We start from the raw sequence: 23684 nt of genomic DNA, 5'->3' as shown, positions 1-23684 counted from the left end.
TTGTAGACACACTGCAATATTTAGTGCTGCCACTGTTAATTATATTAGTAATTGAGATGTTTGCCAGTTTACCAATAATTTTGATGATTAATCAAGTAATTGGTGCATTTTTTCAAGCCAAACAATAAAAACAGGCTTAACTGAACAATGACACACTGTGCAGAGCCTTGCAAAGATTCCAGAATGCTTTTTATAAAAAGATAAAAAGGACGTAGTTGAAAATACCCACATGCATATATATATGTGGCAAAATATGCAAATAAATGGGTGTGTAACTCAAGCTCTACTTCTGCCTTTGAGAGACACAGTAGGATAATTTAAAAATATGCTTTATTAGGTTATTTGCAAGTGCCAGCAAATTCAATTTAATGTTTTAAAAATATATATTTTAATGCCCCTTTGAGAGTAAATCCTTAAACTGACATACAGGCATGAATTTGTCAAGCATATCATCATACAGCAGTACTTAATCCAGAAATCTTCCCTTTTTAGTTGCACTAAAACTGAAGAATCATATTCTTTACTTTCTTTTCACTTTACAGCGAATCAGCAAAGCCTAATTGTCAGCTCTCTTGCAAGCTGTTCAGCCTAGATCTAGTTGAAAAAAATATATTTCTTCATGTACACTTTTACTTCATACACTTACAGTGCTGGTTCTTCCTACATGCAAACAGTGTAAGTTGCATAGGGCCCCCAACTGCCTAGGGGGTCCTCAAGGCAAGCACTGCAGCAATTTTTATAGCTATTTATTAGTAAGGTGTACTATAATTTTTACTAAAAGAGTTACAGGTTACTGCAACAGACAATTTGTGATGTTCACACCAAAGTGTTCTGATCACATCGAGTATAACAGCAATGGGCCACAATTTTTTTCCCACCATGCTTTTTTACACTCTTTTATGGTGGCATCTGGCAACAACAAAGTGAAACTAAACTTCTCGCCCGCTTCTGCTGCGCAGCACGTACACCCAAAATAAAAGACTAACTGCTACAAATATGGCATTCCTGTTCATTTTCTCCATAACGTGGGGAAGATCTAATGTGCATTCATTGTTTATCGTTCCATATTTTTGTCAGTCTTTTTTTGGGCACCCCCCCTTTTCCCACCCACATCCCTGTGGTTTTCGGATGCCGACCTCATGATTAGATTCTGGCGCTGAAAGGCTTTAAAGCAGAACCGTCTGGCTAAAAAAACGAAAATAAAAGCACAATGACGGTGAGATGAGACAAGAAGACGCAGGTAGCTACATGTTGTATTGCTCGTTTAAGTCATCATTATGGTCTTTCATCTCATTAAAGTGTGAGTGTGTACTAAGAGGACTATACTAGCTAATTCTCTAACCGGGTGAATCAGAAATGGCAGCGTAATCCCTGTGTAATGCACTATGTAGGTCATTAAATTACTATTTCTACACTCCACTGACTACTATACTATAGATGTATAATGCATTATTTGTGTGTAGAAATCATACATTTATGACATAGGTCGTGCCCTATATTGGGAGTTGGGGGGCAAATTGGAAAAAGCTCATCAAAACACTAGCTAAGGTTAGTTTCTTCGCTAACTATATCATATCATCTGTGTCCCATCAACTATGTAGAAAAGCTCTAAAGGCAAGATTTTTTCAATGATATAACAGAAGACCTGCTGGGTGAACATGATAATTAACAGCAGGGAAATTAAGGGGTGTGCACAAATCTTTTTTTAATTGTTTTTAAAAATTTCTTTGGCAGAGGATAAAGATATGTAGTATAGGTGAGGACGCTCCACGTCTGGTGTTGCTTAGGGCCCAGAGAAGACAACTAAATTGACTGAAATTGAGTTAACGCAACAGCAATGTTGCAATGAAGACAGTATCCAGATAAAAATGTAACCAGATAAACTTCCAAACAAGGAAAGTATTCATTTACATGGGAAATTAAGGCAGTAGAATAATATCTTGGTTAAAATTACATAATATAGACAATATTGCTACATAGGCTGCATACAGTATATTGAAAACACACTTGGGGACCCTTGATGTGATGCGGTTAAGGATTGTCCTGCATTATTATTGACCAAAATATGAACAAACAAAAATGTCTGTTCCATCATGAACATCTTGATACATCCAAAACACCCAGCGAACATCTGTGACTGATCAGGATGCTCAGAGCACGTGAAACGACATTTAGTGACTGGTTAGAGGCCCATTAGCATATTGCTCACATCTGCAATATCGATACTGCAAAGAAGGAAGTAATGCTTAAGGAATGTTAAGGAATGACATGCTGTGCAGCCTTAAATCATATGCAATGTGACAGTGAACATCTAAACATAACCTCTTGTCTATGTGTCTGCATCTAAACCCAGTTTTCTCCTCAATGGCTCTCTGGTCCCGGCTAGTGCATTTTTAATGATGTTAACTCTATATATAGAGTGCCGGACTCTGGTGAAGCCTTTGCTCATCGGTTCTTCAGCTAAACAAGCATCTCCTTACACTGCATCATCTCTATGATTAAGCTCAAGCACCATAATAGCCTTCCTTTATTACACAGTCATTCTTTTCGCACTGTTCCTGGAACAACCGTGTGCATTAGCATGTGGCCACATATCTAAAGGATCACTCAAGCATTTTTCAACCTAATTTCTATCTGCCACATCTGTATGGTTCATTACCACAGACAGTAATTTCAACACATGTCCCTATAAGAACAGAAAATCCACTGACTCAAAACAGACTTATAATAGAAGCCTACCCACTGGCCTCTGTTACATAGTGCATTAACAGTTTTCCTGTTCTTTTCTAAGTACAGAGAAATTACTGTCCATAGTAATCAACCATATGCTACAGATGCTGCAAATAGGCATTAGGTTGAAAAATGTATTTCTTTAAAGAGGAAAGAGGAAATTCCGCCTATTTTTCACAATGTCTGCATGACTAAATCATTGTGTATGATGTAAACAATGTCATTCAGAGTAGTCTGATAATGAAACTGTAGACAGTTGGGATAGAGAGGAACCAGTGGTCTACAACCTTTAAAACAGCTATTTTATTTATTTTATTATCCAAAAAATGACCAGTGAGTGTTTATGTGTAAGCCTGATGATAGCAAAATAGTGGAGATCTGGAAAAAGGCAGAGGAGCTTTCTATGGGGACTTTTTGGCCATACAACACTTGCATGTACCTCTTCACTGTGAATAGCATTTCATCTAATAACTTTCTCTCATGTAGTTTTTAGAGGCATTAAACTCTTTGGATGTCCGGTTCCTATCACCACCACTGTGAACAGTTCTGACTCGGTAGGTTTCTGCACTATGGAGCGTTCCATACTTCACCACTCTGAATGACTTTGTTTACATCTTAACCATTGACTTATACAGAAATTTAGAGTCCCCCATGAGTCGTATCCGCTTTATGGCATGCTTAAATAAGCAGTTAGCAGTTGCTAAAGAAATCGCTTAACAGTGAGAGGTGTTCCAGCTGCTATTGACAAAAGATTTATTTAGAGCTGTGATTCACTTCGCAACCGACCTCCGTCAAAGCCGTGAACAAAATGACCTGAATAATTACCTCTACACCCACGGCTGTTCAGCGCTGAAGCACAGGAGCAGTAACCTATCTAGAAGCACTACATTTTCATAAAAGTCACTTGAAATAGCACCACTCTAACGTTAACCACACATTTCCAGACCAAACAATCAGTCTGAGAGCGAATGGCTTCGGCATTTGTGTATAAAAACTACTCTTCATAAACAAAGGTGAAAGGAAATGCAGTTTCTCTTTTACCTGTACCGGTGCCTGTGGGATCTCCTCCTTGAATCTAGAAAAGGGAATTTACATATGTAATAATTTATATGATTCATAAATGTACTTAATGCAAAAGTGGTCCCTGATGTTTTCACAGCATATGATATAATTGGGTCATTATAAATCACAAAGCTCAAAGTGGACTGGACTTGCATGTTTGTATGCTCAGTTGTCACAGACTTGGACAGAGAGACGGGAACATAAATAATGAAGGCAGGCTCAGTCTGAAAGATTAAGTTCCTCAAAATGCAAACATGTGGAGCAGACTAACTGTTCTCTTTCACAAATACATTCACACACATGCATGAAGTTACTGTGACACACACATCCTGCTTCTGCAAACCATGGACTCAAAAACATCACCAGATTCACAGCCACAGCATGTGATGTGGTTGCAAACTGGACTTCAGATGCTGAAGCCATAACATTTTAAACTAGGGGTGGAAATCTCTGACCTTATGATTCAATTAGATTATGATTCTCTGACCTCACAATGATTTACGAACCTTCACAAAATGATTGAATGCATCACTTAATTTCACCATGATTACATTAAATTATCTTGGAAGGATTTTAATTATTTTAAAGGGTCAAAATTCTATTTTTTTGTGACATCACAAAAACAATGTTGTGCTTCGGTGTACATCACTGTCCAGCCTGCTCTTATGAAGAAACTTTACATTAGTTATATATAAATTGATTAATTATACCCTGAACTTTTCTTGCCGTTACTTCAATGGACGTTATTTCAATAAAACATTTCAGTATTTATTCCATACAAAAAGAATGCAAAGCATTATTTCACTACTGTCTTTCTTAATGTTGTTATTGTAGTACATTTACACCCACTTTCTTACAAAGTAAACATCGGATAAAACTGAAAATGTGAGAAAATTAAACGCAATTCGGGAAAGAAGAAAAATGGATTTCATAGGGCTCTACAGGCCAAATCAAACTACATCACGCAAGGTTTGCATCAAGCATCAATTAAAGTTTTTTGATATGATATATGATATGGGCTCTTTAATTACACACTAAAAATGTAACTGGAGGAACTATTTACTCAGCAGAGAAATGTAGCTTTCTGGATTTCACATTTGAAACAGTCAGAATCTCATTTTGGCTAAAAAAAAAACAAAAAAAAACACACACTTTATTGAATATTATTATAATCAATTGCAATCGATTCTAACATTCAAATGCGGCTGAACCGCTACCTTCAGACGCACTTGTACACCGTTAATTTAAATTAGCACCTGCGCTGTTCTCTCTCTTACCATGAAGTTCCGAATGGAGCGGTGAAATATCGTCCCGTCGTAGTAGCCTTTCTTACACAGCTTTATGAAGTTCTCACCAGCTTTGGGCACCTGAAAGAACAAAGCAACATCACTGATCCCATTCAATGACATATGATTTCCATTAGCACAAAACTGTTCATCCAAAATATTAAAATACGAAGTACACATTGAAGTCTTAAGTCCCAATGCCATGCATTGGTTCATGTTTTTTTTCCTGCTGTAACACATTACTTTAATCCAATTGCCAAGCTGAGATGAGATAAAGCAGTAAACATGAAACATGAAACTGTGCAAAGGGTTCCCAAGAACTGAACTTCTCTATTTTATCTGATTGTCACAATCAAGCGCTGATAAAGAGGGAATTTAGAGGACACTCCACTCAAACAAAGGCTGTATAGCCAAGAAGACAGAAGGGAAAGATGTAAACAGTCACAAGACAGTTGATTTGAAGGCGCTTGTGCAACTCTTCACAGAACTTAGTGATTCTGTTTGAGGCCTTGATTAAATTTCTAGGAAATTCAGCTACTTGACAAGTTCTTGACAGCTTTCCTGGTTCTCCTGCTACAGGCAACAATGAAGCAGCTACACAAGCCAGCTCAAGTCAAAGGAGATCTATTATGGCATATTACAAGCACATGGTGAAAGAAGCTTTAAGTGTGTTACAAATGTAGTGGATTACTGTTGCTGTAATGTTGCTAAACACGTTGAGGACTTTGGAAAGTTCAATAATCTTTCAGTACTTCGATGTGACAAACAACTCAATACTGTAAATAGATTTAATTCTTCATTTAAATAAGTTAACACTAGGTTAACATTATATTTTGCCAATGTTAAAAAAACAACTTGCACATGTCCGCTACAAATGAATGCAAACTTGGCTTTCCACGCCTACTGTTTCTGAACAATTCAGCTAAACACAGCACGAATGGAAACATTACAACTTACCCCACGGGTGGGGTGCACCGTAAGGAATTGTAAGGACTAAATCTGGTAAATCGATACAAAACACATTTAATTCAATACTGTTCTCTGTTGTTTAAACCAGACCTTATCCTCTACAGAAACACACATAAATATGGCATTTTTCTCTTCATTTTAGCGCACAATTTCTATTACCTGACACGTTGGAAAAAAATCAAACATAATACATACATTTTTGCACAGGCTACATGTTGTTATTTTTTTCTATATATAAAATTCTGCAAATAAACAACAGTTGAGCATTAAAATATAGGTTGCGTGCTTATTTTCACTTAGAAAATCAACAAAAAAAGAATAAAACAATAAAAATGTAATTTGACCCACAGTCTTGAAACTTTTGCATACGACTATAGCACAACTCAGTTATAAAACACAGACAATGATGAGAAAAGTCTGCAAGGTGATTCTTGAGAAATAATTTGTCAAAATTCACAAATAACTTTGCTATGGGAATACAAGATGACGATCAAGACCATGTTCTACTTGGACCTCTTTAACTACATAAAACAACAGTACGTTTACATTTTACCCTGCATTAGTTTGTCCTGTCCTATTAGTTCAATGAGTTTAGTTCTCAATGAAGCAAAAGGTTGTGTGGCAACGCTCTTTTCTTGCGACACCGTCAACCAATCAATGTATTTTGAAAGATCAGACGTTCTAAAATTTCCTCACAGACTGTCAGGTGTCAGGATTTCTTATCCTTCTCTGACCCTTGACAACCACTTTTTCAACAAAAACTACATCTAATGAAACACTCTGCACACCCAGGCCATCAAGTCAGTAAGACTCGGAGTAAAATCTAATTAAAACTTCTGGCAGCGGTCAAATAAGTCAAGAACTAATCCAACTTTCAATCTTACTGCTATAATTCAAGCACACACAGAGCTATGTCAATCAATTAATAGATAATACAAGTTCATTACACAATCATAAGCCCTGACAAATAAATAAATAATTAGTTAATTGAATACGCCAAATCGCCTGGCAAATTAATTTAAGGGCTTTCAAGGGAAAATATGCAGCGATATTCTGTGCAAAGAACATCAATCAGCTCCTTCATATGCAGTAAAATTGTGAATTGGAGAAAGGGAGAGAGCGTGGCAGAGAAAAATACAAACATTAATTTATAAACAGTGAGCCACAAATAGAAACTCTGCGCAGTGGAGGGAGGGGGCAGGGGGTGGGGCCAAGGGAGGAGTTACAGAGAGGAAGACAGGGTGAGGGTAATTTTCTTATCACTGTGACTTCTTTTCTTTATCCTGATTTGACAAGCAGACAGCCAATGAAGAGAGGCAAAAATAGCGCCTGGTTACTGGGGCCAAGACTGGAGAGGGCTGTCTCTATGCCTGCAAGGCAGCCTTTACCTCACCCCCCGCTGACTGACTGACTGACACACACTAACACACACACACACACACACGCGCACGCTACCCTTCTGACACACACGTTACCCTTCTGACACACACACACACACACACACACACACACACACACACACACAATTGCATCAGGACTGCTGCTATGTTTTCATAAGCAGAGACAAAGAAAAGAGGAAACAAGATGCAAAAAAAACTAATAAAAATTGAGAGAAAGAATAATAAGGCCACTAGTAGTACTGGACAATTCAGAATGATGATATTTTACCAAAAAAAGCACAATATCATCGTATTTCATGACATTTAAGCCTACATTGAAAAAGTTAAAGGGGAATTCCACCAATTAAAAGGATAGATGTATAATTCAATCGCTGATATGTAAAGTCATTTAGGGTGGTTTGACGTGTAATGGTTCATACAGTGGTCTTGATAGGAACCAGGAGTCACAATGTTTACAACACAAATAGAGTCAGTTTATTTAGTACCCAAAATGGCCAGTGAACCTACACATCAGTTCTTCAATGTAACGTTGATAATGGTAACTTTCTTTAAAGATTATTGCGCGTTACAATGACCTGCATGTGCCTCTGCACCATGAAATGATTTTTAAAAACTATGTTTAGGCCTCAAAACTACCATAAAACAATGTCTCAGATATCAGGCAACTTATTCATAACTATTTCATGTAATAACTTTGTTTGAGCGAGCTTTTAGAGGCATCAAACACTTCAGACTGTAAACAAATCTCACTTTATTTACAACTGTTTATATCTCAATCACTGAATTAGGCAGAAATTTGAAAAAAAAATCAAGTTAAAAATTCTCCTTTTATGAAGCCATGCTACCTGAGAATTGAGACTCTATGATAGAACCTTATAAATCGGACATGGGTTATTTTTAATGGATTCTTTTGCTCCGTTTTCTTTTCCTAAAATGACACCAACAGGAAGCTTTCGCAGTACTGCAAACGCCAACTAAAAACAAAGGAAAGGATTTATTTACTTTCTTTCAAAACAATCTGAAGCCCCCAGCAAATGGCACACACTGCAGTTAACCACATTTTTGCTTTCAATCAATACTTCTAAATTAAAAACAAAACAGCGCTGTGCAACACCAACATACTGGTATAAACAATGTATCGCCCAACAGAAAGCACAAGTATGTTTGTATGGAACGTTAGTTTTTGTGACAGGCCTTTAGGGTTAGGAGGAGTGTGTTTGTGTGTGTATAACTTCAGCCTTATCTAACAGACCTGAGATAGCGCTGTCCTCTACTCCAAACCCTAACACACAAACAGACACACGATAATAAGTGCAGGACACAGGGCGTTACGTACAAAATGTTTAACTTCAATTTGAGCACATACTGCAGTCATTTTCTCAATTAACTACATAAATACTCCTCACTGGGGACCAAAACTGGAAAACTTGCATAAAATCAGTAAGCTGTTCTAGCTTTTCTCTGGAGGGAGGATAATTATGTACAGTACAAATCCAAAACTATTACCTAAAGTAGTTTCAAAGCTTCTTGAAAAAGAATTATCCTGCTCACTCCAACAAATATAAATGAAGGTCTAGAGAACATTACATATTTCAGGTACTTAAACAGCCCATATCCTACATTTTTCTTGCACCTATGACCTCTGTGTGGTTTTATGCACCAAAAATGGTCATAATTCATTTTGGCATGACCATTTTTCCAACCTCTCTTTATCATGTTGAATTAAACCTGTTGTTTTTGTTACTGCCTTTTGCCTTTAAGAATGCTATATGCAAATGACTTTTGTTCTAACTGGCTGCACAGTGTTGTGTCTCGGTAAATAAAAAAAATAAAAAATAAAAAAAGAAAAGAAGCCTAAGCTGAAACTCTCCTTATAATTTAGGGGGAATGGGCGGGGCTAAACTGCTGATAAAAATTTGTCACCTTGCGTGTTTAAGGTAGTAGTAACTTCAGGCTCCTGCAGATGAACAAAGATGAACGGACTATAAATTCCTGCAATATGGGATTCACAGATTGAGAAGAGTGGCACAGTGCGGTGAATGTCTCGTTCGATGTGTGGAAAATGGGTCACAAAGCAGATGTTAATGACAGGCAAGAAAGAGTGATTGCATTCGGGCGTGCCAAAGGCCATAGTGTGAAGGAAGTATCTAAATTGGCTGGTGTATCGAAGTACATGGTCGTACGGGTCTACCAGCAGTGGCAAAAAACCCAGTCTTTAGGAAATTCTCATCAGAATTGTGGCCAAAAGACAAAACCGACGGACAAGGACCGATGGCGTGTTTCACAGCTTGTGAATAAAAATAGCTTAAAAATAAAATAGAGGCAAGAATTGCTTCTAGAAGTCAACGCAGGTCCTTCACAACCAATTTCTAAAAGAACAGTCCACAGAGAACAGCTCGCAGAGTGGCTCACAAGAGGTCTTTGCTCACTTCTGTTCACAAAGCTGCCTGGTTACAGTGGACGAAGAGACACAAAAATTGGACTGTTCATGACTGGAAACGTTATCTGATCAGATGAATCTCGTTTCTGCCTGTATGTAAATGATGTTCGGTGTTGTGTTCATTGTAGACAATTCTCACATTCACAGGGCTGCAGATGTGACTGATTGGCATGATGAACATTCAGGAGCATTCACACATCTGGGCTGGCCCGCAAAATCCCCAGAGTAATTCCCAGAGTAAGACGCCAGTGAAGGCATCCACGAAATCTGGCCGAACTGCACAATTCTTTGATCCAAGAGTGGCTGAACATTGATGTCGCCTCCATCCAGAAACCTGTCCAGTCCATGCCAAATAGAATCACAGCTGTTATTCATGCGCCTGGAGGTATTACACGCTATTAGGCCCGTTTCAGTCACAGGTGACTAATTATTTGTCCGGTGAGCTTATGTAAATGCAGTCATTTTGTGGTATCGCAAAAACAACACGTTCAAAATGGGCTGTTTTTGCATATTACCCTAAACTCCTTTATTTAAAAAAAAAGTAAGAGAAATTCATTTTTTCATGAGATGGGCCCTTAAAAGAACAGAGGCATTTATATATCGTATAATCTTAGCTGCGCTCTTTCAGACACAGTGAGCCCGATTCATAAAGCTCAGTGGTAACAAGACTATGTCACACAAAATGTGCAGCACAGTATTTAAATCCTATTCATAAGGCCACAGAGGCAGTGATCGCCGATCCGGTCTCTCCTCACTGTTGCAGTATGTGTGCATGGGTTCTAGGTAAAAGCTGAACAAAATCGACATTTATGTTAAGTAAATAAATTATTTTTGTTGATGTTGTTCTGGTTTGGTTTTATCACAGTCACCAGCAAACATAAAAAAACTCTGGAAAATACAACTGTTGCAACTGATGCATTATGATGTCTATTGCGACATCATTATTCAGTCAATTCCTTGAAATGTCCAGAATGAATTGCATTGGTGTAAAATTTGCAGGATACTAACACTGGACTTGTGTACCTGCACAGAGATGCAGGAATTGTCTCAAGACAAACGCCATGTGGAATGAAACTTCTCCTGGGAAGTGTTCCACCTGGAAATGAACTACATTTGCACAAGTGTGGGCCAGTGGAGGAAAAGTGGAGAGAAAGAGAAGGAAGGAGAAGGAAAAAGAAAAGACAGAATGATAAACGAGGCTTACAACAAAAACAAAAGAGGATGATGTAAAGAAAAGGTGGAATAAAGTAAAAGAATAGAGAGGGCTGGTCCTTCTTGGCATCTGAGACTGAGACAGAAAAAGATGCAACAAAAAAAAAAAAATGCACACACAAAATTAGAAAATAAACCATAAACCAATGCAGATATTCTGGTGATGTTTTATTATAGAAAAACAAAACATATTTTGTTCATTTCCTACATCAATGTGCTTATGTAATAGGGCTACAATATATGGTTCGTAAATCATTATCACAATACTGATCGTTGTAATACTAATATCACAGAATGCTTCAATATGCAAATGACCTCTCTAACCAATCACAGTGATTTTTGCTTGCTAATAACATCCTGTAACAATTTACATGACTCCTGCTACATAACATTAACATAAACATAACATAAACATGTCATGACAGATTTGGTCCAGTCGTAATGTCAAGTCACCATAACCTGTAATCGTCATAACGGTAAGATATCATAATGGGTGACGTCATGATGGCAAACAGTACAGTATAGTACACATAGCAAAAATTAGAATGTGACACAAGCTGTAATGACCTCAAACATTATGACATCTGTTATGGCAACTGCTGGTAACTGCAACATGACACTGCTACAATACTGTTAGAAATTTTGTCATGAACTTGTGAAATCATGGAACATCTGCCATGACACAGTTATGGCATAGTTATGTCAATGTTATATATCAGAGTTCAAGTAAAGTGTTACCGAACATCCTGACCAAATACAGCTCCAGATGAGTGCTTCTGTGGGTGTTCTGATAAATTATTCATGCTATCTAACTACAGCAAATTATTTTGGTCAAAATGATGCACATCATTCTTTCATCATGTCACCTTATTGATTTACCAGCATGTATTAAAGGAATAACGTCAGTGTGGTTTAGGACACAGTATGACTCACTGTGAGCTATAAAAAATGAACAAAGCTTACCATACTGCTGAACACAGCAGGCAGCCATTTAGACAACAGGTTCTGTGCTGAATTCTGACTTCCCTGCAGAATCTGACTCCCCTTCACATTCATGCTCATTATAAAGACACACTGATTGTAGACTATGTTCACTATTTCTTTTGTTTCCATTTAGAAATATATATCCTCAGTTGGAAAATACAACATTAACAGTTATTTATAAAAGAAAGAACAGAAATTGTGAACGTAAACTGTATACTCTATATGCCTGCATGGCGTGCCAGCACACAAGGAGGAGTCAGAATTTGGCCTGTTGTCAAAATGGATGCCTCCAGTGTTTCTCTACACAGTTCACAGCAAGTTATACCGTGTCCTTAACCACACTGACAAGTCTGTGCAAACTTAATGAAGAGCTGAACGTGGGTTGAGCAGGTTGAGGGATGTTTTAGGGATGTATTAATGCAAATCACTTGGGCAGCTATTGACTTTTAGTGTTTGTGAGAGATGCAAATTAAAGAAGCAAAATTGGGAAACCAAACATGTCTTGGCTGATCTACTACATTTAGGTGAAGCACAAAATTGTATAAATCTGATTTTTGGCCAAACCATTAAGTTAAGGCATTATGATTGCAATATTCAGTAATAATATCACAATACTAGTATTTTGCCCATCATGCGGCCCTATAAAGAACTGCTTCAGGCCCTTCTTCAGTAAACCTATCTGTCTATCTCTTCCATATTCTCTCTCAGTCCATTTCTGATTAGTCAGCCTTGGCCTTGCTCTCTCTAAGTGGATGACAGATGCAGACATGGTGTCAGACAGAGTCATATATTAGCAGAGAGGGAGATAGATAGAGAGAGAGAGAGAGAGAGAGAGAGAGAGAGAGAGAGAGAGAGAGACACACTCATATATTAAATAGGCATTTAAGGAGAAGCGCTGCCTCAATAAAAGTCGCTGACTTTTACAGGTCTTGGTTTGCTTGCGTGGACATGAAGTGTGTGAGGCTGTATGTGTGTATGAAAAGCATCAGTGTAACAAGGAGGAGAGGTGTTTAAATCACACTCAGTATCTGCTGAGTGAACATATACTCACACAGCCTCTGCTTATTAAACTGTTCATTTTTAGAGGCTGTGGGGAAATGAAAGCCCTTGATCATAAGTGATGCTGGTGAAGGATCTTTGACATTTAGGAAAAGGGCAGTTAAACTTCACTGGTAGAGATGGGCAATACGGCAAAATGTCATATCACGATACTTCAAGATGTTTTTTCCAATACATGATATGTCACAATATTTATTTTTTCTGACATCTGATAAAGCAGACCAGACAAAGAAAGCCCACATTTTAAAAACACTATAAAAACTATGCATTCAGTTGTTTGTATTCAACATTTTATACACTGTACTGCACTAAATCCAATTAAACAAGACTAATTATGCTGTCTTTGCAATCAAATGTGCTGTTCGTAAGTGGTTTTTAAACACTGACAATATCCATGATATGTTCAGAAAAGCATACTGGACATATTGTGATGTAATTTATCATGATAACGATAAACAGTGTCATATTTCCCAGCTCTACTCACTAGCTTTTATGACCAGTCACTCTATTGCTCTTTCGAAGCCTGATCATTTTCACTGACAATGTTCAGCACAAAACAAAATGAAACAAAAAGACAGCTGCCACAATTAGTTATTATAAACAGGGATGAACTGAAATTTCAGCCACCAAATTTTTTCAGCTAAAAACTAGTCAAAAGCACTTACAGTTTACAGCCCAAAGACAAAAAGGCAAAGATCAAGTACACCTACAACTTTGTGCCAGAATTTTAAGCTTTACTGATCACTTTAATGACAATGAAAATGAGAAACAGTGACTAAAAACATTATTCTTAAACATTATTTTATGATTATTCTAATCACATTCAACAAAGCTGATAGCATATTGCTTGCCAGCTTCTTATTTGAATTTTCCATAGGAAAATGTAGATTCTTAATTTGTAATTGATAAAGTCCTGGAAGACCGAGCCGCGACAGATCTGGCAGGTCGACGGGCATGCTGCAATTATTTTTAAGCTACTACTTTGCTGTAGCCCCAGGCTGCAAGAGTGAAATTGAAGGTTAGGCCAAACCGCAAATTTGTTGTTCCCATCCTAAACAGCAGCCCTGTTGCCACTACTGCTTTAGCGCAGTGTTTCTAAAATCTTCTGGGGGAGGAACAATGACAGTAGTAGTGGCACATTTTCGAGTCTGTGTTGTTATTATTATTGTTTTTTCTCTCCACCCGACCAAACAGGAGCTATAAGTGAAAGTGTGTGTATGCCATGGAATGAGAGGACACAGCATGCTGCATGGTAAAAATTCCACATTGTTATATCTGTTGAGTTGTTTGTAAAAACATTATTATGATTTTTCTTGATGCATCTCTACAGATCGTCAAATGAACATATTTAAAAATCTGGATCAACTAAAATAGGTGCCTCATAATGTGTTTATGTGTGTGTGTGTGTGTGTGTGTAGTCATACCTTATCACAGTGCAGCTCCAGATTCAGGTCTCCTTTGTTGGTGTGCAGGCGGACATAGCCTTTCTTCTTCACATACTGGTAGCGCACTGCATCGTCTGCAATAGCATCTGAACAGACAGGAGAGAAGAGCAAGAACGGTTTCATTCCATTCCTCAGCTTCAGAAAACTGACTGGAGGGTGAAGAGCAAAGGTCACACTCACATGTACACATGTTTGGAATTAAACCTCATACAGCCTTAAATGTCCACTGCGTTACATTGATGCTATCAGCAGCAACACTGCATGTTGGCGATTTACAGCACATACACATATAGATCAGGGCCTGACCGATATGTCGGTTGGTGAATAATATCAGTATGAGCGAAATGTCACTGACAACACCCCAATAATTAGAGACTTTTTTCTGTCGTGCCATCTCCAGGAGTGGAAATCATGATCTCCTGATGATTGGGCAAACCTTTCATGGTTACAAAAACAAAACATTTAAAATGCATCCAAATCTAACCTTTGCCATGAGAACAACATAATACCAACATCTTTTTTTATAACAAAGAGAAGTAATAAAACTAGAACTATGAGAGGCAATAAACAGAAACCAAAGGCATAAAGAATTACAGGAAGCTTCAACACTGTTACAATATTTATATTATTTAACACTGTTATTTATTGAGTTTCTGTTGTGAATTTATGCTTGAGAAGTGTGACAACTGTATCTGTATCTTTACATAATAAAAATTGTTTCCAGTCATTGGACATTTTAGCCCTCTAATTTCGGTACAGGTCTGGTATGGGGCTGGTGCACCAACCCAAATTTATTTCCCCCAAAGCTATGCTGTTTTAACACCATAAATATTTGTGTCTGAGTGTGGTGAGTTTGGGTTCTTGCTGGCCTGAAGGCAGGGAGTGAGAAGGGGCATGTTAAGTTTTGCTAACTGAATCTGCACTTTTTCCCCCTCAAACATTCCTCCATGAAAAAACACAGGAGGTTTATTGCAACCTTATGATAACTGGCCTTAACTTTGTATTTCAGGCTTATGTGATTCATCATCAGTGGGCTTCCAGAAGGAAAGCTCAGAGCACTTACACGGTACAAATTTGCCACTGTGCCTAAAATGGGATGCAATATCTGCTACTGTCACCACTAGGGATGCATTGATACTGCTACTGGTATTGACCCAACACCATGCTCATTTACTCATTCTTGTAAAAAAAAACAAAAAAAAAAAACACTAACATCTGATACTATCTGATACCATGTGACATAAGCCTACTGTACGCTGCTGCGCCAATGAACAAATGACTCAAGCGGGCAGTGAACAAAAGTCTGCTCACACAGGAAAGTGTTGCTGAGGTCGGTGTGGTCAGACACAAAGTCACTGCTCACTTTAAACATTCTGCTTTGGTATACTCCTGCCAGGCATACACAGTGTGATTTCAGCCAGTTTTGATCACACAAAAACACAGGTCACAACCACTTCCCAACATGGGTTAAAAACGAAGGCAAACGGAGGCAAAAATGTCTACATTTGCTACCAAAGTCTGTATATACTGAATTTACTTTGGTTCACTGAATAGTATCGTGAGGTATAAATGTTGATACATTGACTTTTAAATTGTCTTTGTAAAAAATAGGCTGTAGGGAGACTGTATCGTCCTATGTACATCATTTTTAAAATTGCACAGTGTATGTTTTGCTTTAGAGGACAATCAACTCATCTCAACCAACCAAACAAAAGACTCAAACAAGAAGGAAAACTTGAAAAGAGAGCTTCTCGGATGCGCTAGCCTTGGATGTGATTTCTGCTGTCACTGTGCTACACACAAGAGACACAAGACGAGCACAGGATCAAAACTATGAAACATACTTTACTTACAAAAGAGCTCTTCTGACATGGAACGTCACAGAAAACGAATGTTTCTACTAATGTTTCATAACTAGCTAATAATTTAAAATCAGCTAGATTTAAACTATTTAACTGTTAAGGTACACTGCAGTCATTTGTACTAACAAATACTTAATTCTAAATAGGTTACTCAGTACTCAAAAACATGTACTCGGTCCATGGTATTGATGCATCCCTAGTCACCATGTTCTTATGTGTGTCACACTCAGCCACTTCCTTAAAATTGCTGACATACTGTTACATTATTAGATGCAAAGCACTGTAACAAGCACCATCATGGACCTGACTAACTGACTGACGTTTAGTAGGCTGAAGATTTTCTACGAGAGGGTGCTTTTAGCACTAAAATAGCCTTTGATGCTTCACAAGAATGGTTCTTTGTATTAATGTTCTTAGCAATAACAATGTCCTTGTTATTCCAAACCACACATCTCTTTTGAATACTATAATAGGTACACAAATTATTGCTTTAATATTGAAACCTCATTCATTTTCACCGTTCGTGCACAATAGTGACAGCATTAAGGTACTGTGTATGGACACATTGGAAACACTTGTCTCTAATAAATAATGGTCAAGGAAAGGGGGAGCTGAAACAAGATCATATACTATATGAGAGCATTACCTGCTTCATGTATGGTTGCAGGAGCCATGGCGGTGGAGGTGAAGGAGGCAGACACTCTACCTGTGGAGTAATGAGCCTGAGAGAGAGAGAGAGAGAGAGAGAGAGAGAGAGAGAGAGAGAGAAATCACTGATGGTGGGATCTTGAACTTTTGCATATAGGTTGCACTCATATTACGCAACACATTTAGCATTTCTTTTTGAAGATTTTAACAAACTGCTGAAGCAGAAACTTTGCAGAAAAGAGACCAAGTGTGATTGCAAAAGAGGAAATAAGCAAAGGTGACAGCTAGAAAGAGGAAAAGTCAAGTGCCCTCTTCCTCTCCTCTTCATCTCTCTCATGCTCACATCAACTCTAATGGCACAAATGACTCTTCTACCTTTCTCCTCTCTCCCCTGTCCCTGTTACAGAAATAGCCCTGTGTTTTTTTTAATTTGATGTCTATCTGCCACATCAGTAGCATATAGTCAGTTACCATGGAGAAAAGGCCTGTCATAGTTATACAACTGCCTGATTGCAATGATTTAAGCTGAGCGCAATTGGTTTCCACAGTTTCTAGACTTCACAATCATGTAAATAAAAGAAAGCAGAAAAAACTTTTACTGAGACACATTACAGGTCTTACAAAAACACCAAAACTTCTAACTTCTGACTTTGTGCTATGACACTTTAGAGGGCAGCGATGAGTAAGGTTTGTTTATTTGATGTTAATAACACCTTTAGAGGGCGCCAATGAGAAATGTTTGTTTATTTGACGTTAATAACACCTTTAGAGGGCAGCAGTGAGAAATGTTTGTTTATTTGATGTTAATAACACCTTTAGAGGGCAGCAGTGAGAAATGTTTGTTTAATTGACATTAATAGCACCTTTAGAGGGCAGCAGTGAGTAATGTTTGTTTATTTGATGTTTGTCAACAGCACCTTTAGAGGACGGCAGTGAGTAAAGTTTGTTTATTAGATGTTAACACTTTAGAGGGTGGCTGTGAGTAAAGTTTGTTAATTTGATGTTTGTTAATAACATCTTTAGAGGGCAGCGGTGAGAAATGTTTGTTTATTTGACGTTAATAACACCTTTAGAGGGTGGCAGTGAATAACAGTGATTTATTTGATGTTTAACACCTTTAGAGGGTGGTAGTAAGGGTGGTAAACGTTGGTTTACTTGAATTTGAGAAAGTCTGTCATCAGTTGGCAGATACTAAGTATTGATAGCTAGGAGACACGATGGCTAATAAGCAAATTTGATTAGTTGCATGCAGCCAACAAAAAGTTTAAAAAGAAAAAAAATTAAACTGTTAACCACTGTGATTTACATCGCAGTTGATCATCAGATAATGTCATGATCGTCACAGGCCTAATGGCGAACAATTTTGGTGTGCTTCACCATACTTAGAAAAAGAACAGAAAACTTACTCACTCAAAAGACACTGAAGCTGAAGCCTGAACTGCCTACTGCCTTCTATTATAAGTGTACTTCATTTCCCTGTACTTAGCAAAACAACTGTTTCTCCAACATTAGAAAGAGAACAGAAAACTCATTCATCTGAAAAACACCTACAACGGAAGTCACTGGGTAGTCACTTCAGCACCTTCCTAATGCATTCTATTAAGTGTATTTAGAATAAACATGTGTCTGTTTTTTTTCCAAGTACAGGGAAATTATGTGTGTGGTAATCGACTGTATGCTATAGAAATTAGGCTAAAAATGCTGAAGTATTTCTTTATTGAACTATGGTTCTCAACAGCAAAATTGTCCCCTCTGCATTCTCTTGATGCATCACGTTAGCACAGTTCTATGGTAATGTGCAGATGCGTCATTCTAAGAAGCCTGCGTGTCCTGCAGTGGCCTGCTGCTCCTTTCCACTGCGGAGAGATGCACGGCACTCCAGTAACGAAGCCAAGCCTGTCAGCAAGCATTAGAGAGAGAGCCTTCACATACACTGCTATGCTACACTGCTGTCCAACCGCAAATTCCGACCTTCCGAGAGCATCACGAACCAGAGGAAACGCCAAAGATCAACAAGCAGAGGGCATTCTGGGGTTCTAAAAGAAGTAGCTGAACTCAAAGATCAAATTCCAGTAATAGTGGACATTTTGTTCACTGCCTATCCAGAAGGCTGAATCTGTGACCTCTCAAAGTTTCAATTAGGTAGCAATTCTTGGTAACACTTTATTTGGATGGTCCACTGTAGATGCTTTGTAGATGCTCAGTCTATTTTTAACTAAATATCTATTAAATACAACTGACCTTAAAGTTGCATGTGAAAGATTCTATTAAATCTGTCTCTAACCCTAAACCTAACCTCAAGGCAAAACCTGCATCTACTCCTAAACCTAATCTTAACCTTAATGTTGTTGATAATCAACTGAGTATCACCAGAAAGTTTGTCAATAATGTAAGTATCTGTAGATCATTTATAAGGGACCTTCCAAATAAAGTGTGACCAGATTCTTTAGGAATGCACTGAATGTTGATTACACAAATGCAGTGAAAGACAATATATCAAGCTTTTTGGGGATTTTTACATTTGAAAATAGTCTTGAAATTTTAAGCCGGTCAAACAATGAGCACATACAGTACCCTTCTTTTACTTCATTTCCAGTCAAAACGTCCATTAAGTACAAGTTCTATATTTTTTTCAGGGATATTTCTGAGGCGATCAGATATGAAACAATCCACGCACATAAGGAAATAAATGAAAAAACAGTTTCCATGAAGCTGCTGCTGTTCTCAGAACAATGGACTGGCCACTCCAGAGTCCAGACATCAACATCATCGATTCGTGTTTGAATCATGAAAAGCAGAAAATGCAACCAACTTCTAAGACTGAACTTTTTCTGCAGATTTCTTTAAAAACTGAAAGCAAGTCTCCCAAAAAGAATGAAAGCTGTGATAAAAATAAAGGATGAACACACTAAAAACTGAAAAATGGTATTATACTTTGGTTAAACATGTTTTCTGCTTTTTCCCTTAATCTGAAAAATGAATAATTTGTACTTAACGGCTATTCTTACTGGGAATTAAATAAATGAAAGGGTGGTCTCTTACTTTTGCACAGTACTGAACTTGAACATTATTATTCTCAATTATAATGGACTCCAAAACTGGTGCAGCCAAGCCACTGATGCATTTTCACATCGCCACTATCTAAATATTCCACATAAGGCTACCTTCCTCCATGGCAACCTGGTTTGACCCAACATTGCAGCAGTGGAGAAAGGGCAAAGCTCGCATTCTACGATCTGAATTAAGAGCATGCTAAGCCTGGATGCCAGACTATTTACGCAGCAGTGTGCCAAAGCCAGCACAGGCCTGGCTGAAATAGCCTGGCATTCATGCCCACAGCCCAGCCAATTAAAGCAACAGCTCTGTGAATAGGCTGAGCTAGCAGAGTTAATATAGCTGAAAGCATGAGGGCAGATGTGCCAGGACCTGAGCTAATATAAGAGTGGTGCACAGAAAGACCAATGCAACGCACCCAATGCCCAGAACCTCCAGTGCACAAAAAACATACACACAGTGTAAGAGGGCTACTTATAAGGGCTTGACTCATGATGAGTCACTATTCGGGACACAACAGAAGCCTGTTAGTCGCCGGATTCTAACATGGAATGAAACAGTGCGTTCTTTTCCAACATTTTAGTTCATGACATGACAATGTGATAGATTTGTCATGCACTAGAAGTGTTGCCGTCATCTCCACACTGGCTTATATTGTGAGTGTTTGTGCTCATGCGTCGCATCTTGCAGACTCTGAGAGGCGGCATCTTCTGCTCCAGTTGCTGTGTGATGGTGGCCGTGTCTGAGAGGCAGGATTCACCTCATAATGCAGTCACTCTCTCTCGCACACATAAAACGACCCACTTCACAGCACAGCAGTGTCTGAGGCAGCCCCAACCATGCAGAAACACCTCAACGGCAAACAACTCAAAGCCCTGCATTGCTCCTACCTGGGGCTGAAACAATTACTCGAAAGTATTGATAATATTGACAATAAATTATCTTCGAAAGATATTTCCATTTGTCGATTTTTCACACCTATGTGAGCAAACAGCAAAAGAAAAAGAACAATTATGGCTAAAAGGTAAGAAAAGCATTTTGTTAAAAGTCAAGAATAATTTCGTCCCATACAATGCATACAAGTAAGCTTACCATGGAAGCACAGTAGCCACGTTCACACGCAGCCTAATGATCTGTTAATAATTCGACTAATAGCTCAATCCGAACAGAATACGTCCATGTAAACACCTCAGTTGGAATAGACTAGTCCGATTGAGGCCATTCGGAATACAATTCCTATCCGATTGAATGAGGTGGGTAATCCTGTAAATAACCCGTTATATAATAGCCATGTGAACGCCTGTATCCGATTACATTCCGGATCTGAAAGTTTAAGTATATTCTGATCATGTGCGTCACATCATAGCAAAAGTTTATAACGTTAACATGGCGGGAGCAGAAACTGGTCTGCAGAGGAGATGAAGTTTATGCTCTGATCTTTAAAAGACGGCGGTGGGTCGGACGTCCATCTTATCTGTCTCAGAACACGACGTCTTCCTCTCGCCCTTCCTTAATAAGTACATATGAAGTACATTTTCCTGAGTCTGCTATAATTTTAAAGTAATTAAAAACAAAAGCACTGCCTATCGCTGCTCGTCTCACTCTGACTGGACTCACGTGATGCTCGTTGTCATGGTAACGTCTACACTAAGTGGTACTCTACACATACGCGTAATGTTGGATCAGATTACTTGTAGTGTGCATGTAAATGGAGATTTTCCATCAGGTTGTTGAATAGAGTGCATATAAACACCTCAGTCTTAACCTATGATTGGAATGTATTCAATCAGATTGGCAAAAATCTCTGCTTATAAACATAGCCAATGTTACCTTAGACCACTAGAAAAATACATGCTGGTATCAACTGTGAAGCAGCAGAATGGCCAGTAAATACCTTTATAAATGGACCAAGCTGACGGTAGCTTATTTGTATTTTCATTACATGTAACTGCAGCTCTACTCAAGGTGGAACGGGAAATTAGAATAAGAAGCTGGCAAATAGGACGCCAAATTCAGCCGTGTACTAAATGATGCCTTTCCCTCCATGCTGGTGTTCTGACAAACCAAACTGCTCCCTGAGGACATGCAGTTTGCAGTGTATGTGATTTGTCAGAATGAGCTTATGTTACCCTTACAAACATCACTAAAGCTCATCATGTTACAGCACTAAGGTTAGTCACTGGAATCTTCTAAGCCGGACCAGCTTCTGTTAATTAGAAGTGTTTAGCAAGCTAATTAAACATTCGTCAGCCTGTCCTGCTGTGACTCTCATTACACTCATACATTAGCTAGTTAACTAAGTAAAAGTGGTTAATTAGCATCAAATACAAGTCATTTTGTAAACACAGTTTTCATGTGAAAAACTGCCATTCAGTCTTCCTGGAAACCTATTCACAAAGCTCGCTAGACTGAAGAGCTATAACATTAATATATATATATATATATATATATATATATATATATATATATATATTATAGCTCAAAATTTTGGGGATGCAAAAACAAAACATGTTTTATCCATTGTGGTAATTTAGCTCTAGTTCTTCACATTTACAGGCCACATTTAAGCCGATTAATTGATTATTTGTTGATTAATTCACATGATAATATATTTGTCAAAATATTTGGGTATTTTGCCACCCTACTCCTTCAACACATTCTTAAAAATATAAGTGGTCTTTAGAGTGATACCACAGAACAACCGTTTTGTTCAATCCCAACTCCCAACACCACAAGATAAAGCAGAAATGTAGAGGGCTGTGAGGACAATCAAAACTGAACTTGGCTCTTATCTACACCAGTTCAGAAGTGATAAAGATAACCAAGGAGAAGTGTAAGATTGATTTCCTGAAGAACGTAGGGGAAGAAAAAGGCAGGGACTGCCAAGGGGCTTTCTGGACGCTTGACTTACAGCATTGAGTTTGTCTGTCTTTTTGGCCTCAGGCTCCTTCATGGTCGATGCCAGCAGCTCGTCTCCCTTATACTCCTTATAGAGCTCAGCCAGCGTCTCTCTCGTCTCCAGATTAGTACTCTTCAGGTGATACGCTGGGTCCTGCTTCGCCTTCTCCTCATCTACAGATAAAGTACAAATAAAATACAGGACAACAGACAAAATGGCTGAAAAAAACAACAAATACTGACCAAGAACCCAAACAGACCCTTGTGGCCAAGTGGTACAGTGCAATTTAATGTAACCAGTTACATTATGTAAACAAAGTATTCTAATATAAATATATTTTAGTCCATTTTTACAAATAACAGTATGTGATACAGTGTCAGTAACTACACAGGCATGCCTATATGAGAATACTGAACAACTCAACACAGTTTGAGGTAAGTTTGTGATGATTTAGGCATGCAGTTTGCATGATGCAAAAGAAGTGGCTATAAGCTGGCATTACTTGTTAGACACACTAGCCTTGTAGGTCTAGTGCAAAACTAAAGAAGGATGTTTTGGCTGATGTACTACATTTGAGGTAAGGGGCAAACTATGCCTGATCCAAGTGAACCATTACTTTGAGACAACACTGCAA

General features: G+C 38.2%; 1 protein-coding gene across 1 annotated transcript in view; it reads right to left on the bottom strand.

Moving 5' to 3' along the window:
* The window catches only part of ppil2 (peptidylprolyl isomerase (cyclophilin)-like 2), a 68308-nt gene that overhangs the window by 20782 nt on the left and 23842 nt on the right, over positions 1-23684 (bottom strand). Inside the window, exons 10-14 of the mRNA XM_036598355.1 lie at positions 23063-23223; positions 17096-17171; positions 14567-14673; positions 5070-5159; positions 3772-3805 (exon numbers count right to left, since the gene is read on the bottom strand). Coding sequence (XP_036454248.1) covers positions 3772-3805; positions 5070-5159; positions 14567-14673; positions 17096-17171; positions 23063-23223 — 468 coding nt within the window. The remainder of the gene's footprint in view (positions 1-3771; positions 3806-5069; positions 5160-14566; positions 14674-17095; positions 17172-23062; positions 23224-23684) is intronic.

Source organism: Colossoma macropomum, unplaced genomic scaffold, assembly GCF_904425465.1.
Source record: "Colossoma macropomum unplaced genomic scaffold, Colossoma_macropomum, whole genome shotgun sequence".
In the NCBI taxonomy this organism is placed as follows: domain Eukaryota; kingdom Metazoa; phylum Chordata; class Actinopteri; order Characiformes; family Serrasalmidae; genus Colossoma; species Colossoma macropomum.
The sequence above is the reverse complement of the archived record's forward strand: the minus strand, read 5'-3'. Positions and strand labels throughout refer to the sequence as shown.